Raw genomic sequence first — 19,158 nt, 5'->3', positions numbered from 1 at the left:
ACAGTGAGTGAAACTTACTGCAAAGGCAACAAAGCAGAGATAACTTGTGACCATTATGTCTAACCTGTGCTCTTATCTATTAGATGGAAGATATGTGTTGTAAGACACAAGGCACACAACCCCATCAGGATTTAATATAAAATATCACTAAGATGGTTCCCCCACTTTTATTAGCAGGGGGTGCCTGGCACTGCCTGGGAATTTTTAGGAACCTGTTGTTGTTGTTTTTAAACAGATAGTGTAATTTGTGAGTTTAGACATGTCACACCAAAAATTGGGTGAAGTCATGCCAAAGTCATGTTTTGGTGTGCCATCACGATTCAAGATGGTGACCAGGAAGCCTTTGTAGAGTGGGGGGAGCCAAGCATACCTGCCCCGGGCCTCAGAGGGCTAAGCCGGTGGGGGGGGCAGGGGTTTGCTGGACTGTCATGCCAATAATACCTCATTCCTCGCAGTCATCTGGTGATGTCTGCCATGGGTCTCAGACAAGCTCTGCACAGGCCTGGCACCCAGCATCCAAACATTGCCAAAGATTGCTGCCCCCATCTTGGGAACCCTTGTGCAACGTTTCGTTATGATCTCAACAGATGACTGAACCTGTGCCAAAAATGAGCAAAGTAACACCAAAATAATGTCTTGGTTCACAATTTTCATTCAAAATGGTGCCCAGCACCCAAACATCAATGTACACACTCACTCTTCCCACCTTGGAAATACTTGTGTAGTGTTTAGGGATGATGTCTCAAAGAGGCAGTCAAACCTATGTCACACCAAAGTGAGGTATCAGTCCACTATTTTGATTAAAAATGGCGTCTAGTGTCTAAGGTGACAAAGTCCACTACCGCCTCTTCAGGAACCCACACGCCAAGTTTGACAATGATAGTTCAAGAGGCAGCCTATACAAAAAACCAGGCCAAGTCATGCCATAGTGATGTTTTGATCCACATTCTTGATTCAAAATGGTGCCCAGCCCCCAAATGGTAATGGATACCACCCCCACCTCAGGAATCCTTGTGTCAGGTTTGATGATGAGATTTCAAGAGGTGGTCAAACATTTCCTCCTAATGCAGAGGACTGGGTGGGTAAGATTGGACAAGGAAAGAAAGGTGATGTTTTTAAAGATTAGATATTTGGACAGTTATGATTCCTCCTGAGGAATGCTTGCATCTCTTGGCCACACACACACACACACACACACTTTAGTTCCCCTTATTCATGAAGGGGAAAGCGAGAAGCACCATCATAGGAATCAATGATTACAATAAATCCTCTCCCTCATAGAGCACCCAATGCACTGAAAGGAAAATGAGGCAGGCAGCAAAACAGAGGGAGTCAAAGGTTGTATACCTCAGTAGTAGTCCATCTGCACTCCCACTAGGTCAGTGTTCTTTAACTTTGGGTCCCCAGATATTCTTGGACTACAAAACCCACCATCCCCAGGTGGCTTAGCTAATGATCATGGATGATGGAAGTTGTAGTCCAACAACATATGGACTGCAACATTGGGACAGCTGCCACCATGACAGCTCTTTGGTTTTTTTAGGAAGTGCTCCGTTTGAATAACGATGACTTTAAGCAATGTGGTGCTATAAGAAATATGTAACAGAAGTAGACTAAGTTGCAAATATGGAAAACATTAAGCAAAATACCAGATAAAAGCATTTTATTTGTGAAATATATATATATTTTTCAAATGAGACTTTGCACTGCCCATTTTTACTGCAAGCCCCCTTTTCCTCCCTCCTCCTTCGCAACTTCCTCTTGCACACAGTCCACCCTCATTTCTGTATTTCCTCCTCCCTGCTGTTCTGCAGGCCCCCTTTGCACACATACCATTATCACCGTCACTTCCTTTCCCCTACCACCTCCTTCCTCCTTTTTTCAACTCTCCCTTGTACACGGACCACTCCATTTCCATGCCACCTCCTCTCTCCTATTCTGCAGCCCCCTTTGCATGCACCCCTGATGATATATGTTACTGCATCTTTATGATGAACGGAATCTATAGAGCAAGTTCCTCAGTGAGCTTGCTCAGTTAGAGAAGATTAAGTAAAGTTGTTGCATGTTGTACATATATGGGTGTTTTCATGTTCATCTGTTCTAAATTACAATACTTCATGATGAAGACAAGACAAGACCTGGTACCAAAAATGAAATACATTGTGCGAAGGTACTGTGGAATATTTGTGGACTCTGCATCCTTTATGTCTCTCCTATGAGGCAGCTGAGGAATGGAAAAGGTATAGTGAGAACTGAAGAAACTCCACTGTGGGGAAAGGTTTGGGGGCTTTTTAGTTTAGAAAAAAAGGAAGTAGGGTGGGACCTTTTTCTCCCTCTCTCATCATTCTAGAACTCGGGGTCACCCAACAAAGATGAAAGTTGGAAGATCAAGGACAAATAGTAGGAGGCATTTCTTCACACAGCACAAAGTTAAACGGTGGAATTTGCTAACACAAGAGATAGTGATGGTCACCAACTTGGATGGCTTCTAAAAAGGATGAGACAAATTCATGAAGGACAAAGCTACCAGTGACTGCTGGCCACAATGTTTACATTCTCTCATCACTGTTGGAAGCAGTTGCTGGGAATCACGTGGGAAAAGTGCTGTCGCACTTGTGTTGTGCTTGCGCGCTTTCTGCAGGCATCTGGCTGGCCACAATGAGAACAGGATGCTGGACTAGAAGGGCCTTTGGCCTGATCCAGCATAGCTCCTCTTTTTATAATTTAAAATGTTTCTGGGACAGGGTGCACACCACTTCGCCAATATGCTCATCGTTGTTGCCAACATGACTGCTGCAATGGTCACAAGTAGACTTCTGTGGGAGCAGCTATCATGCCTGCTTGATTATTTCCTGCTGGCCAAAGTTGTCGTTGTGATTAATGGGGGAGATAAATAGGTGTTTTTCATTGTATTTTGGAGATAGCTGATACAGGCATCTTCTGTTTCAGCTTTTAAATGCCTGCTGAAAACTTTTCTATTCCATCAGGCTTATGCAGGCAATTAAGGATACATCTTTCCACTATAGTAATCTGATTATAAGTTTTTTACTTAGTTTTGATTGTATGGTTTTATGTATTGTTGCAAACCTCTTTGATATTTCTTAATGAATTAGCAGAATATAGATATTTGTATAACTGAATAAATATACGTACGCACTACAGTAGTCCTTGAGGACCTGTCATAATCCAACCAAGTAGACTTCTGTGGTGGCTTTCACTTTATATATCATCCTCCATGACTGTGGAATTATAGGCATTTGAATACTGCAAACATTGCATCATTTAACTACTACTCCATGGTGATATAGCTGCTGCTTACCTGGTTCAAGTGATTCTGTAGCAATCCAGTCACGTTGTAGAAGTTGGACTCCAATGCTTCCACTTTTTGCACAGGGAAGATAATATCATTGAGCTCTACGCTGCAAAGACACTGACCTCTTGCATCCCTCATGCCTATTACTTGCCACATATGGCCACCATTGATTATGACCTGGTAAGGTAGATAGGAAGTAGGAAGGGTGAAGGATGACTGGGGAAGTACTGTCAATCATTCTTGCAGTCTCCTCTCTGGCATCCAAATACAAATGCCGTTAATGGATACAGTACTGGAACAAATCTGATCAGCAGTTGCACCTTGAGTTGTCTTTACTCAAATGTCTAGAGTCACATTCTATTTGATTTAAGGACAATAATGGAGAATTTAACCTTTCCTCTGAGCATCTTCCCTCAAGGATGAGCGCACCTCAGTCCTAAATTTAAGAAGTATCTTTTCCCTAATACTAATTTGTATAATTTTGGTGACAGAGACCAGAGGTTTGTCCTCACATGTGACATTCCATGGATCTCAGTCTCCAATTGTTATTTTTTTTAAGCTATGAATGTTTGCAATCCTAGGACAAAAGGAGCCACGTAAAATTTATATGACAGGCTCCATTCATAATCCCAAAAGCAGTGGGCAGGGGTGGTACACCCTGTTTCTCCACCTGAGGCAAAATGGAAACATGTTGCCCACAAAGCAGCAGCACCAGTGGGTTCTGGCAAGATCTTATGAGATCTTTCTGGAAGCCAGCACCACTACTGTTTCTCCACCAGCAGTGGAGTGGTTGGGTGGGTGGGGTCTCCACAGGAGCATCAACTCCTGGGCTTCCATCACCCAAGGCAGCTACCTCCCTCCCCCAGCCTTATAGGAGGGTCAGCCCTGGCAGTGGAACAAGTGTCAGCAGTGGGAGTAATCAGTAGAATAAATGAAGGGTGTGGAGAAATACGGGTTGCAGAAAGAATATGCCATACCTCACTGTGACAGAAAATAGAATGCTTGAACAATACTGTTTTTATTGTTTTTAGTAACAGTGTAGTCCTAACACACACCCAATGTTGATGGCTGGGGAGGATTACGAAGGTACATTGTGGACTCTCTGGTAGAAGAGGAGACTGTTGGTGGTGGTGTTGGTGCCTCTACTACAGTGGTCGACTCAGGTTTTGGCCTAGCAGATGGGATGGCTCTCCCATAGGACACTGGTGGTTCTCCTGCTGGTGGCAGCCAGAAGCAAGTACCAAAGTACAATATTCAAGAGAGGGCATTGTTGGTTCAGATCTTTTGGATCTACAGATCCCCTGATCCAGTGCTTGACAGATCCTGTGATCCTTGTGTCCCTCAGCTGCATCAGTCTGGAGATGGTGCAGCAAAAAAGAATGAAAAACCATCTCCTACCTTCTGTCCTGGTCATTGTGAGCAGTAGGACTTTGGGTGGTATTCAACTAAGATTTATTCAGAGTAGACCTATGGAAAATAATGGACCTAATGTTGACAGCTTCATTAATTTTCAATTTTAAAAAATCCTCATTTTTAAGCATTGTTCCTAACAAACAGATATTTGTATGAAGTTTTGACTAATGTACACATTTTTCAAGCATTTCCCCCAATATTTTTGCATGTTATTTTCAGTAATACATTGTATGCACACTTTCTCCTAATATGCACATTTTTAAAAACATTAGTTGGAGAACCACATCACAAAATTTGGACAAGTGTAAATTTTGAAAGATGGCCGTGTTATGGTGAATGTGAATTTGATAGTTGCACCTTTAAATGCAAACTGAATCTAATTTCTCCCCATCTCTTGAGTAAACATCACAGAATAGGACTGCAAGAGTTAAACACAAATATAATCCAATTTGCTGTTTTAGACAACTATATTATACTTGAGAGTTACCTTGGTGGGGGGGCCACTAGGGGCGCCTTGAAAGATGGCTGCTAATAACATCGTGTCCAGCTTGCAAGAGGTAATTAGAGGCTGATATGGGGAGTACATCAGCCTCCCTTCATCTTTTCAGGGAATGAAAAGACGCTGCCTCACCTGCTGTTGCCATAATTCACCCCTGAGTTCGGATGAAGGAGGGGGTGAGAGGCACTAGGTGGAAAGCCCTCGGGCAAGCTCGGAGCTCCCTGCCAGCTTCTTTCAGGAGCGAGCCTGGCTGCGATGTTTAAAAAGAAGAAAAGAATTGGACCAATAAACGCACATGCTTCAAGAGAAATCAGGAATGCTTTTATCTGCTAATAAATTTATAAATAAATGCTAGCCAGCTGAGTTCTGTGACTTCAGTCACAATTCTCCTTTGAAAAAATTGTGAAATGCCGGCTTGTTGTTTCTAACATCGCTCAGTAAGAGTTGCAGCTACTTCTGTGCTTTTATCTTTCAGATTATAAACACCTCAGTTATCAAATCACATATATCAAATCTCCAAAGAGACAACAGCTCCTGCCTAGATGCAAAGGTCACCTGATGAGACGTTCCTCAGTATGCCCTTAACACCTGAGATGAGATGGGTGCTGGCCAGAGAGAAGATGTGATCAGCTGTACCATCCTATCTGTATGATTCCCTCCTCAAGGAAATCCACCAGGTATCAACTTCACTATCATTTAGATGAAATGTAAGTTTATATTTTTAATATTTTAACTACTTGTTCTTTGGTTACTTGCTACATACAGTATTCCTTCAGCTTCTTTCCCTTGTTCTGCACACATATAGTCCCCGTTATTATTTGTTTTAGTATTTCATTATCAGTAAATATCACTATTGCCTTGTATATCATGTCTGGGCAGATGTTTTTTCAACAGGGATTTTTATGTGTGTTGTTTCATTCTGTTAGCTTTGTGGAAAGTCAAAAGATGATTCTCCTCATCCTCTACGATGTAGCTAGGTCTTGCCACCCCAGGTCAGCCAGAAGCTATTGAAGTAGATACTTACAAAGGAAGCCACACAGAGCAGCTGTTGCAGAACTGCCTTCATCCTCACTGGAGTAAGTGATGTTTGCACTGTGGGTTGTGCATACTTTATAGCAGGGAAGTTGATGGGAGGATGAACAGTATGATCCAGATTTGAATGGCCTCAGGGATGGGACAAAATTTTATCATCTGTCATCTTGCTTGCATATGTATCTTTGATCTTGCTTGCAAATGAATACCTCCTCTGTGTGCAATTAGGATTGAACAAATAAATGACTAAAGCTGATGGCTGTGTGTGCTATAGTTGGGCACCCCACGCTAAATCTCTCCTGCCTCCTTAAACTGGAAAAAAATGAAGTTCAAATGCCAGTTATTATTCTATTTTTAAACAGGGATAAGAAACTTGGATTAGATTTCTGTCTTGATGCTAGATATACAAGAAAAGATTTTATGCATTTATCTGGTTGTGACTTATTTGTTTAATTCAATAATATTACATGCATGATATGTAATATAAATTGGAAAGTATCTTTTTTCAAATGATGATGCTTTTGCCAAAGGTCCCTCCTCCAGACTGGTGTTTTATTGTAGTTGTATTCAGTAATGTGTTCAATATGTTCATGCCACAATAATAGTGAATTGGTGGGGAATTATTTACTCTGCTTATCAGTTGTTCTGTGATGCTTCCCAATGCTACCTTATTATTGGTGTCTGGAGGAGCTACAGTGCAATAAAAGTGGGGCAATGCCTTTCTCGGCCCCAGCCCCAAACACATTTGTGGTATGAAAAGTTACACATGATCACTTCGATAGCATCATGAGCAGAAATCATCATGAACGTGGAATAAAAAGGACATCGGGAGGAGCCTTAACAACAGAGATCTTTCTCTTGAATGGATTCAGACTACCAGGAACTACATGGTGGCTACTTTAAGGCTGACCATATGGTGCCTGTAATCACATGGAAAAGCAGTCGTATGTAGGCACCGTATGGTAAGGTACACACCTTAGCACTTGACCAGATTCTCAAGTGACTGCAGACTGTTAAGAGATATATTTATAGGGATAAAAGAGCCCTTTTGCTCTTGCTGAATTAACAGCCACACATGCAGCATAACCCCCTGCATGTTTTCTGAGAAGTCCCACTCCCAAGTATATATGCAGCATTAAGGGCAGGATTTTGATTACACTTGTAGTGTAACAATTATCATGGAAAATATAGGTTGATATAATAAGAGTATGGCAGAAGACGCAGTTTTAAATGTTTAAAATGGGACTCCAGGGAAGGGGTGGAGGGAAGTCCTGAGATTTGGAAGAATCTCTGTATATGATTATATATTTAAATCTTTTTTATAATTTGTATCGTAAAATCAAATAAAAATTAAACACACACACACACACATTAAGAAACTAAGATCATGGCCACTGGTCCCATCACCTCCTGGCAAATAGAAGGGGAAGAAAGATGGAGGCAGTGAGAGATTTTACTTTCTTGGGCTCCATGATCACTGCAGATGATCATTAAAAGACGCCTGCTTCTTGGGAGAAAAGTGATGACAAACCTAGACAGCATCTTAAAAAGCAGAGACATCACCTTACCAACAAAGGTCCATATAGTTAAAGCTATGGTTTTCCCAGTAGTGATGGATGGAAGTCAGAGCTGGACTATAAAGAAGGCTGATCGCTGAAGAATTGATGCTTTAGAATTATGGTGCTGGAGGAGACTCTTGAGAGTCCCATGGACTGCAAGAAGATCAAACCTATCCATTCTGAAGGAAATCAGCCTTGAGTGCTCACTGGAAGGACAGATCCGGAAGCTGAGGCTCCAATACTCTGGCCACCTCATGAGAAGAAAAGACTCCCTGGAAAAGCCTCTGATGTTGGGAAAGAGTGAGGGCACAAGGAGAAGGGGACGACAGAGGACGAGATGGTTGGACGGTATTCTCGAAGCTACCAGCATGAGTTGACCAAACTGCGGGAGGCAGTGGAAGACAGGAGTGCCTGGCGTGCTCTGGTCCATAGGGTCATGAAGAGTCGGAGACGACTAAACAACAACAAACAACAAATATGTGTGTGTGTGTGTGCAACATTAATATTAAATAGAGAAGGACCCTTGCAGTAAGCTATGTATACTGTGAACATAACTGCCAGATCTCTAACAATTCCCAAGTCTGTTTGATCTGAATTAATGGTTACAATGAGGTTCTCCATGCAGGCTGGGTTAGGACGTACTGTCAGTGCCACTGAGGCGGATGGTTCCACTTCTATTTATAGCAACACCCAGGTGTGAAACAGCACTTGCTCTTCTTGCCAATGTTACAACAGCAAAACATGGAAGGGGGAATTGTTCTTTCATACATTTGGGGGGGGGGGGGTGGAGAGAGAAGATACTTGAGGTATTAGTTTTAACCCAGTCATCAACTTATTGTACGCATGTGGGTGGGACAGTAACTCTAATATATCACAGACAAATAGGCGAAAGCATGGGAAAGACTAGGAAGGTTCAGGAAGAAACAGATCCTGCACTTCAGAGATTTTATAAAAGAAATTTCTGGATGTGGACATGATGGAAGAAAATAGGGTGGGTTTATGAAATGAGGGCGAGAGTCCTCAAAGGATCGAGAGCAGTTGGTAAAAAGGAAGGCAGAACTATCAGGAGACAGCAAAACAATAGAAGGGGAAAGTGTCAAGCAGAGGATGTGATCAACAGCACAGATCCAGTAGCCTTGAGACCTACTCAAAGAAGGCACAGCCATTCACCAAGGATGTCAGAATGAAAAAAAAGGAGCTGTTTCCTCCATGAGTACGCTGTGTATGCCCTATAATCAAACACTTGTTAATAGTGATGGCTATTTTTTAAGGATCTCAGCAGTCCTAGAGAGCAAATGGGGCAAACAGTATTTTGTTCACCTTCAGTCCCACAACATGGTACCCTCACTCCATTGCTCCTCTTGTCCCTTTATTTCCCAGCCTCATCCCTTCCTACTTGTCTAATGCTTGGCTCCTGTTCCAGTTTTGAGCACGTTCATCTCTCTCTTCTACCATACCTCTCACATGGCACCCTCCCATTACACATTTTGAAGGGATTCAGTTGCATATCAGAAAAATAAGTCTATACAATTAAGTAGAATAAGTGCTTTGCTGCAACAAAATCCACATTTAAAAACCAGACTTTTTGCAATTTGGGAAATGCATGAAAAAGTGTGGAAATATATAATATAATATAATATAAAAGATGGAAATATATATAGATGGAAATATATATAACCTCCACACATCAGGATGAGTGTTCATCATTGTATAACCTCCCTTCAGATCAAGATGGCTGCTCAATAGGGCAGAGTCAGACATTGTATATCTGCATATGTTTGGTTCAAGCAAATCAGGAAGACTGCTCAGTTTAACAGGTAATCTGAAATAATCCATCCAAGATCAAATGAACAGTTTGTGTACTCTAATAAAGTAGCTTGTCATCCAGCTCTTACCTTCTCTTTCTTTTTTTACCTAATGCACACTACAGGAGCTATATGCACTTTGCTCACCAATTAGCCCCTTTGGGTCAGTTTTTATGACCCAAGTCCCTAAGATGTATAGCTTTTAGGTATTCCTGGACCTGGACCTATGTCGGTATTATAACCCTGTCCAGAAAAGCCAATCAGGATCTACATACTGTGCTACCCATGTTTTATATTCTATGTAGGCTACCATTCATTATTGTTCAGAAGTTTCAAGTGGTGCAAAATGAAGCAGCCTTTCTCCTTAGAAGAATAGTTTACAAAAAAAAAGAAAAGAAAAAGAAAATGTGAATCCAACAGAAAGATTAGAACCCGATTGTTTTTCATTTATAATCAAAAGGTTCCTCATTTTAGCTAAACTACTTGGGTCATAGGTTATTACCTCCCTGCCTCTTTTTAGATGGTTTCTAATGTTGAATGGTCTCATCACATGCAGCACAGCAGCTATGTTCCTTATCCACGAAAGAGAATCATAGATTGGTTTACTCAAATTGCTTTTAATACTCCTGTTTTGCATCACATCACCACAAATTCCACCTCACCACAGTGCAGGGAGGTAAATCAATCTCACATCAATCCTTTTAATAGGCAGAACTGCTCAAACTGGTATATGTGCATGCATGCAAATAAGTAATGACATCCTTTAGCCTCTAGCATGAACTGGTTTAAAATCAGTCACACTTCTATTGTAAGGTCATTTTGGCCACTGTGCTCTGTAAAGTTGTCACACATCTACAATGTTACTGTGGCTAAGCAGAAAAGGAAAATTATGAAGTCTGGCAAAGCTTCACTTGGGGAGGGGTGGTGGGGGGACATTTTGCAGACATATAAGGAATTTAAGCAGCTTGGGAACTTTCACACAGCCTAGGGTAAAATTTGTTGTGGGGGGAGGAAGGCCATAAATATGTGACAAAATAGAAATACAAGTGGAGGAAAGTCTGTTCGAAATGTCTGCATAGTGGCCACATGTACTCCATATTGCTACAGATTCCTCCTCTGAGCAGAAATACCCATGAAGACAAGGCTGCATTTTGCTGAGGGAGATGACAGGGACTGTGTAGCCTAAAAATAGGTAGGTGCATTGGTATTACCCTCCCAAATGGAGAGTAGAGCTGTTCTTGAATGGTGTGTGGGTGAATGCACATACACAAAGCCATAAGGTTAGGAGGGGAAAGCCAGTTGAGCATGAGAGACTTCTCACCCCAACAAAACCAAATTTGGCTCGAATCAAAGATGATAAGACCCAAAACATAAGTCACGTGAACTCTGGACAGGATTACAGTTAGTAAACCATTGCAGGATATCACATTTGTGAAAACAGGCAAAGACAAGAGCCTTGGTGTACCTGGAGCTGAAGCCTTCGTTGCTTCAAATCCAACTACTGGGTGAGTAAGGAGTTGGACTTCTTATAATTTAAAGGCCCTTTAGAATAGGCATGTTTGATGTTTGCAGTTCAAGGTCAATCACTACTGAACATTAGCCAATTACAGTGAGGCAGTGGGAGACTCCAACATTCAGTCTGGCCACAGTTGGGGGGCTTAAAGGACCCTCTGTGGTCAACAGCCGCCAAGTCAATGTTGATTCAAGTCCAACTCTTTTCACATATGCCAATACCATCAATAAGGCATGTCTAAAAATAGTGACACTATTAATGGCAAGTCCTCTCCATAGTTCTGGACAGTAAACAAGGAGACCTGTACTCCCTTATGGTCCTTCTATTTTTAGCACCTATTTTAGAACAGGGTTACTTAATAGTTATTTTTCAAGCTTGGCTTTTAGTTCAGTGATTCAGCCTCAAACAGTCCTCTACACAGCGCTGATTCACTGTAAGATCCTACAGTTTACCCATGGGCAATAGCATTTGGCTACCATTTATTATTCAGTTATTTACTACAGTCCACAGACAGTAATTCTGATCTCTGAGGACAATATACCCCTACTCTGCAAGACATAAACCGCCCATGGCCGAGAGGAGAATTTCAAGACAGATCTGCTTTTCCTTACAATCCAGGCCAATGGTTGACAGCACAACAAAATCACCAGTGTTCACCCCTAGAAAAAGCCCCTCAAGCCTCAACTCCTGCCTGCTAGGAGCCATCCTCAGTCTCTTGGCTCTGCAGCTCTCTCCTTGAGTTCAATGTGGTGCGTCCTCGGCCTCTTGGCACTTTAATATAAGATCCAGGTTCTCTGCCCTTGGTCTTTTCCCACTGCCTACAATCCTGCATCCCACGGCGACCCTGCCACTTGGCCGACCCCCAGAGCTCATTATGGCTAACCTCCAAGTTTACTTCCTTGCTGTCATGGGCTTGACTTTTCTGCTCCTGCGTCCATTTCCCCACGACATTTTTCTCCTCTCTCAAATACATTCCCTCTTTGGTTGGTGAGATTCCTCTGGTGCGCAGCTCTTTTTTCTCCACCAGTGAAGACACTTGGTCTCTGCTGCAAGATTTTGAGAAGTCTTGATTGTACCTCCCACAGCTTCGCTGTCCCCTCTCCTTTCTCCAGTTGGGTCTTCTACTGAAGGTTCTGGATTTTCCCTCAACAGTGAGAAGACAATGAGTTTCTGCTGGTGTCTCCAGTGACTTGTAGCGCAGCTGCCAGCCAGCGCCTTGTATAGATGGTTTCTCCTCTCGAGTCCTCTCTCTCTTGCTATGGAAATGCAAAGGGACAGAAGGTCTCTCTGGTTTTTCAGGTTCATTCCTCACTGGAACAGCAGCCTCTGCAGTTCCTTGGGTATGTTCTGAGCCTGCTGATGGCCTCAGTTCCTTGTCAGTATCCAGAACATTTTCTGAGATGGCTACTTGTTCATGTTCAGTGGTATCTGGGGGCTAAAAAGGATAGAAACCAAAATGAAGGGCAGAAAATGCATAAACACAGCAGGCTTGATTCTCAGTCTGAGTGGCAAAGATCCCACAGGAATTAATATATTGATGTCACCCCATCTGTCTTCCCCAGGCTTTGCTGCTTAAATCTTTCCCTATAGTAACTTGCAAAATTGCCAGCAACAAAAGTCATCAGCACTAGGATGCAAATATCAAAGCTCTCTCTTGTGCTACAAGACAGGATGTCTCAGCAAGTAAAAATTGCTACCTCCATTGTTTCATTCTTTCCCTATGACCGTTATCCTCTTTGTACTCCTGCTGCCTGTACTAACCTTTTGCAGGCTGATGAAGTAGCGATTTCTTTCTGCTTCAGGGTCAATGATGCCTCCTTTCTCCTGCTGCTTCTGATAGATCAGGCGCAGTTGTTCTCTGTGCTGCAGTGTCTGTGTGTCAGGTTGGTACACCTCCTGAGGAAAGAGAGGCATGTAATTAGATGGCTGGCCCAAACAGAGCCTTCTGGGTCTCTCAACCCTCCAGATCTGATGGGCAAAGGGGCTGCCGGGGGGCAGGCAGAGAGAAAGACTGGGGGGGAAATGCAGCCTCCCACCTCCTTACACAGGCAAGAGCATCTCATTAGTAAAACTCCACTCACAGCATGCTCCTCCCAGAGGATTCTTAGTTAGAACCTAAGCTGGTACAGTAGTGCCTCGCAAGACGAAAAGAATCCGTTCCGCGAGTCTCTTCGTCTTGCGGGTTTTTTCGTCTTGCGAAGCAAGCCCATTAGAGGTTTAGCGGCTTAGCGCTACAGTATTAGCGGCTTAGCCGGCTTAAAGATCAGCTGATAAGCGGCTTAACGATCAGCTGATAAGCGGCTTAGCATCAGCTGTTAAGCGGCTTAAAGATCAACTGATAAGCAGCTTAGCATCAGCTGTTAAGTGGCTTAAAGATCAGCTGATAAGCGGCTTAGCCATCAGCTGATAAGCGGCTTAGCATCAGCTGTTAAGCGGCTTAAAGATCAGCTGATAAGCGGCTTAGCATCAGCTGTTAAGCGGTTTAGCGGCTTGGGAAAAAGGGGGGGGAAAGGAAAAAAACCCCGCAGGAACTCGCAAGACATTTTCGTCTTGCGAAGCAAGCACATAGGAAATTCGTTTTGCGAAGCACCTCCAAAATGGAAAACCCTTTCGTCTAGCGGGTTTTCCGTCTTGCGAGGCATTCGTCTTGCGGGGCACCACTGTATTTTTAAACACAACTAAATGTACTACCTATTGTGTAACAGGGAAGCAAAGACACGGGTTGAATATATCTGTTGTTTCACTCTGTTAATACTTTTTGCCTAAATGAAGAAGGGGTGTGAAACTAGCCTGCTATACAAACAATAAAATTCCTATGTGGCCCCTGGAAGGTTGAATAGAAAGGAAGACAGCTCCCTGGCTGAAAATAATTTCCTCTCCCTGGTGTAGAAGTAAAAATTGACAAGAATGTTAGAACTCATAGCCACCTGCAGGCATACAGAGCACCAGGTATATGATTATTTGGAAATAACACTTAACAGAGCTCATTTGGAGAAATGGGGTTGCCCAACAGATCCAATAAGTGAGAGAGATTAGTGAAGCAAGAGGGTGCCTGCCTGGTGCATCTTTTAAAGAGCAGCAAGTCCATGTGAAAGGTCTGTTTTTAAAGTTTCCTTACCATTGGCTGCTGTGGAGGTGGTGCTGCTTGCAATGTTGCAAGATCATAAACCAGAGGCTCCCTGCACACAGGGCACTGCACTTCAAATTCCTGTACAGAAGGTAATAACAGCAAAATTCAGCCTTGGTTAGACCTAGTCATGGGATATACAGCTACTGTTCTCATACTCCGCCAGTGTGTCTTAAGAGTAGTATTTTCCTGATAAACTGCTACTCATCCTGGGGAGCTCTAGCACTCAACAACAGTGTTATCGGCAGAAGAGTGCTGTGCAGTTTGACTACAAGGGTCATGGGGCAGCCTGGATTCTGAGATCATCATCCAAGCCTCCTGGGAATTTAGTTAATTCCATTCTATAAACATCCATCAGTAAAGCGTTCTCTTTTATAAGATGCTACTGGGCCTTCCTAATGCAATCACAACTTGCATCAAAGCTAGTGCAAAAATTATCTCAGAGTGAAGATTCACCACTAGCAACCCTGCCCTCAGAACTATTCTATTGTTTGGGAGTGGAGGAAGATAACTTTTGTTTCTTGGCAAAGCTTTTTTGTGTATGTTGAAGTCCATTCACAATCTTTTCCACCAGGAAACACACCAACACAGGTGTTCAAGAAGATATAATGTGAGTATACTTTTTGGTCACTTGTACTGCAGCTGTGAAGATTGCCTTTATCTACAGAACCCCAGTTCTTTAGTATTTGAAGCAAAGGAAGATATGTTGACCATCTCCTCTGGTCTTTAACTAGATTCCCAGACTTTACACATCACTTAACATTTTGTTCTCTGTAGACAAAATAACTTGCAAATGCGAATGTATGCACAGCACTGAACCGTGGAAAACCATTTCAACATCTATCTGGGAAAATCTTGTCCACAGCTCTCAATGCCGTAACTAATAACCAAAATGAACTGGAAATACTGATCCAGATTCAGAAGCCATTCCTGGAGGAAAAAGTTGGTGAAGTTCTAGGAGCAGCTGTGGGGTGCACGCAAGGAGCTATTACCTCTTTGGGAGGAGGTGCCAAAAGCTGTACTCTTTCTTTCCTCTCTGCACGGATTTCTTCCTCCATATGCTCTGTATAACTGGCAAGGCAACGTGAGTGAAAGTAGTGGTAGCATGGTGTCTTAGTGAAAGCTTCATTTTCCTGCACAGGGGAAGGCACAGATTCCTATTAATATAAATCAGCTACACTGTGTGTTTTCAGCATACATTGAAATAATAATTCCCATTCAATCCAATTTCAATTCAATTCATATGTAATATATGTGGATGCTGGCTCAGATTCAAACAATCACATTAACAAGGGCTTTTTGCACCCCATTCCCACTGTTACTCCCCTTCCCACTGTGGGGACACATGCACACACTTTTGCAGAACAGAATGCAACACAGCACTAGGGAGGGATCTAGAGACATCCCAACAAGTTCCCGTTCCCTCTTCCTTCCTTTTTGAGTGAGTCCCAGCTTCACCTCATTCTTCCATATATTAGTGCTTTTATGGCTCCACACAAATGAAAACAATATGCCAATCCAGCATGCCCTTACCTGAAAACCATACAGGCAAATCACACACTGCCCATGAGGGATGTTGTTGTCTGTAAGAATTTCCTTTCCCTTCTGTGAAGACAGAGAGGGTCAGTTTGTCATTTCACACAATAAAGGCGCAACAGCCCAAGCCATAGGTCTGGACAGCCTGCCTCCCCTTTCTGTTCTCTTACCTCTATTAGCTCATATAACATAGCTGTACCCAGCTGGGCCTCAGCAGTACATTGTAGTGTCTGGGAAATCCTAAAATGGAGGCAAAAAAGGGGGCAGGGTAAGGAGAAAGGCTAGAATAGATGTCCAGGGAAGTGAGATGGCAAGAACTGGAGTGGCTGAATCAGCCACTTGCAATAGCAATCTCAACACCAACACAGGATGGGCGCCAGCCTCTCACCCAGTATCTCATCTGACACAGTAGCTACTTCAGTACAAATTAGAAGGAAGTGGTACCAGACTGAAATTGAAAAAGCAGCTTGAAGCCCTTCTAGGGGAAGGGAAAGCAGGGAAGGAAAAGCAGGTTCTAGTAAGCCACGTGTAAAGAGCCACAGAAGCTGGGACTTTGTTTTGGATGAAGAGGCTGCATTTCTGATACAGTAATGTACCAAGATGCATTGCCTCTCATCTCTTAATTTTGTCGACCTATCAATAACTTTTAAGGGAAATATCTCCTTTAACATGTATTCTCCCAATGCCAATTTTACACACAAACACCATAATTAATTTATATGTACCCAAACATGTTGCATACATGATTAGAACTTCCAGTCTTGTTTGTAACCTCATTCCCCATGCTCCCAATGTTAGTAACATAGCAACAGCCTTCACAGCACAGCTCTAAATTATGAGAACAGCTGCATAATACATATTCCACATAAGATCATTGGGCAGGTGGAACACAATATAAAGAAGCTCCCACCTCCCCACACTTTCCATTAAAAGTGTGACAGACTGAAACAAAGAAAACCTTACTTCTTGCACTGAACTGGAAAGAGTTTGCATAATACACTTACTTTTGGATTTGCTCATCTGACAGCCCTCGAGGATTCTGGATGGCTATCTTTGGCACTTCATTTGGATACTAATAAGAAACAAAGCCAAGTCAAAATGAGTAGTACAGCCATGCTAAAGTGCTATATAGCAAAACAGTCACTCAGGTCATACAAGGCTTTACCTGAAGAGGCACGGATAGCACCAAGGTTAAGCAGACGTACTGAGACTCCTGGTCCTCTGCAGTTGCTGGATGAAGGGTGATAGATATTTCCCACGGCACAGACCTAGGGTTGAAGAAAGGCTCAAGTGAGGGTCTGGTGTCAAATGAAAGGAAGATGGAATAGGAGAGATAATGTAGGTGGGTTGTTATTCCTTCCTTTCTCAGGCTGAAAGAAGATTGAAGCAGGCATAATGCAGACCTTCCATTCTCCCCACCCCATATTCTTACAAAGATAACTATTTCAGAATGGTAGTATCAAATACAAGGAGGGGAAAAAAGAAGTGACCAATATTTTGAGAAATTAACAAACATGAATCAGGGGTTGCAATTCATTCCGAGTTTGTGCAGGACACTGTAGTCTAATCCAAAAACAGGGTACAGTCTTCTAAACCAGGAATCAAGTTCCACAATGACATATGCAAGATCACAGGAGTGATCAATACTTTAAAACAAAAAACCAGCAAAGGGTTAGGGTTAGGGTTGCAATTACCTTCCGTTTCCTTTAGACACATGTAGCTCATCCAAGTAGATGGACTCCAAGACTTCCACTTCTGAAGGCAGAGCCCTGAGTAAGAAAAAAAATAAATCATATGATATATAAGGCTAATTTCCTCAGGTTTCTCCTGTCCATCATGTATGATGTTATGCGTGGGGCAGATAGAAATCAGGATTGAACTCCTATGCATTAGCTGATGCTCAGGAAGTTCAATTCAGCTCAGATCAAGCACATCAGCCTCTTCCTGCTGGGACAGGACTGGCACTTCCCAGTATGTACAGAGCAGGACAGAAACACATAGAGTGTTCTCTTGCATCAGCTGATGCAAATGGAGTTCAATTCTCCCCCAGGGCCAACAATGACAGTAGGTTGGAACAATCCATCTGTCAATCACCTGATATCAATATGTCACCAAATGATTGACAGGTAGGTGGTCCCACACACTTCTCAAAATTGGCCCATTAGGGTGGGAGAGATAAAGATCTAGCCCACCAGGGCAAAACTGCTTTAGAATATCACCATGGCAGGCAAATCCGTGTTCAAGAAGAACAAATAACACACACACCACATTAGACTCCTACATTAACTTAGGTTTTGGGGGTCATGTAACCCATTTGTAAATGCTGACATCTTGTGGCAATCCAACATAATAACCTGAATTTTAAAAATGCCACTAAAACGCTTAAGAGGCTAGGCACTTGTGAAGGGGCACAGTCTAAACTAGCAGACCTTTGCTGCTGCCAGTGATAATGAAAACTACAAAAACATTTCTCTCTGGCTACTTCTCAGAATTTTACCTTACACACAATTCCCACAACAGTGGGTAGTTTACCATGCTTGAGAAGGGCTGTCATTCTCTTTCTGTTTTGATTCTGTGGCTGAAAAATGACACAGCTCCATACTGCAAAGGGCAGAAACACAGCTGTAATACTAACCGAGAGTGAGATTGTTGCATGGAGTATTTTTTCATAATATCCATAAGGAACCAGTGGCATAACAACAGCTGACTGAGAAGAGATCTCAGTTGGCATATGCTTCTAGCCAGGTAACTGTGCGGTAAAGAGAAGGTATTTATTTCTCTATCTACAGTTTTTCATAAGGAGTTTCTAAAAAAAAAAAAAAAAAAACCCCAACCCTGCTAGAAGACCAAAGGGCGAGGAGGAACAGGATTGGCCCAGGGAGTGGATTTTGCACTTGGCTTGGATATAAGATTCATATCGCTGCTTGTTCGGCTACTGGGCGCTGCCTTTCTCTCTCAGCCCCCTACCCTCAGAAATAGCGCGCGGGGGGCGGGGGGACCGTGTGCTAGCTCACTCCCTGTTGTGACGAGACCCAGGAAGATGACGAACCACATCGTACATGTCGAACATTAGATAAGAACAAGACGAACGAAGAAACAAAAAAATTCCTTCGTGATGAGATGGCCTGGGCTACAGAAAACAGAGGAGGAAGGGGGGGGGATACGCCAGCCATTTGCTCATCTGCCTTCAGCTGAGAGAGAAAGGAGGACACAGAAGGCCGAACCGCTCCCTTACCAATCCGCCGCCAACTCCTCCTGCTCCTCGCCATCGCCGGTCGCCGCCATCTTGACAGGCCCGGAAACTCAACCGCTTTGGAACGCTTGCCGGGTTCTCTTCCGGTGCTGGGGGTTGCTAGGCAAC

The 19,158-nt window shown here is 43.0% G+C and overlaps 2 protein-coding genes across 3 annotated transcripts in view; both read right to left on the bottom strand.

The window, feature by feature from the left end:
- Positions 1-10,258, bottom strand: part of LOC308460382 (olfactomedin-4-like) — a gene marked incomplete at its 5' end in the record, with an annotated part of 20,470 nt that extends 10,212 nt beyond the window's left edge. Inside the window, 2 exons of the mRNA XM_080976717.1 lie at positions 3,320-3,490; positions 10,124-10,258. Of these exons, the coding sequence (XP_080832843.1) occupies positions 3,320-3,490; positions 10,124-10,258 (306 nt within the window). The remainder of the gene's footprint in view (positions 1-3,319; positions 3,491-10,123) is intronic.
- On the bottom strand, positions 10,219-19,141 carry RNF25 (ring finger protein 25). Of its 2 annotated transcripts, none has more exons than XM_080976528.1 (10): positions 19,033-19,141; positions 17,492-17,566; positions 16,963-17,065; positions 16,802-16,869; positions 15,968-16,037; positions 15,795-15,866; positions 15,254-15,394; positions 14,253-14,342; positions 12,896-13,030; positions 10,219-12,569 (listed from the first exon to the last, which is right to left on the bottom strand). In XM_080976528.1, the coding sequence occupies exons 1-10, from the start codon at positions 19,080-19,082 to the stop codon at positions 11,829-11,831; spliced, it is 1,545 nt and encodes a 514-aa protein (XP_080832654.1). In that variant the 5' UTR covers positions 19,083-19,141; the 3' UTR covers positions 10,219-11,828. The 2 variants fall into 2 exon arrangements, with proteins under 2 accessions (XP_080832654.1, XP_080832655.1); XM_080976529.1 differs by lacking the exon at positions 19,033-19,141 and adding an exon at positions 18,433-18,561.
- Between the last annotated feature and the right edge of the window lie 17 nt (positions 19,142-19,158).

The sequence above is a fragment of the Podarcis pityusensis genome (genome assembly GCF_964106645.2).
Source record: "Podarcis pityusensis genome assembly, chromosome: 1".
Lineage (NCBI taxonomy): Eukaryota > Metazoa > Chordata > Lepidosauria > Squamata > Lacertidae > Podarcis > Podarcis pityusensis.
Note: the sequence above shows the minus strand (reverse complement) of the source record. Positions and strands in the feature narration are given on the sequence as shown.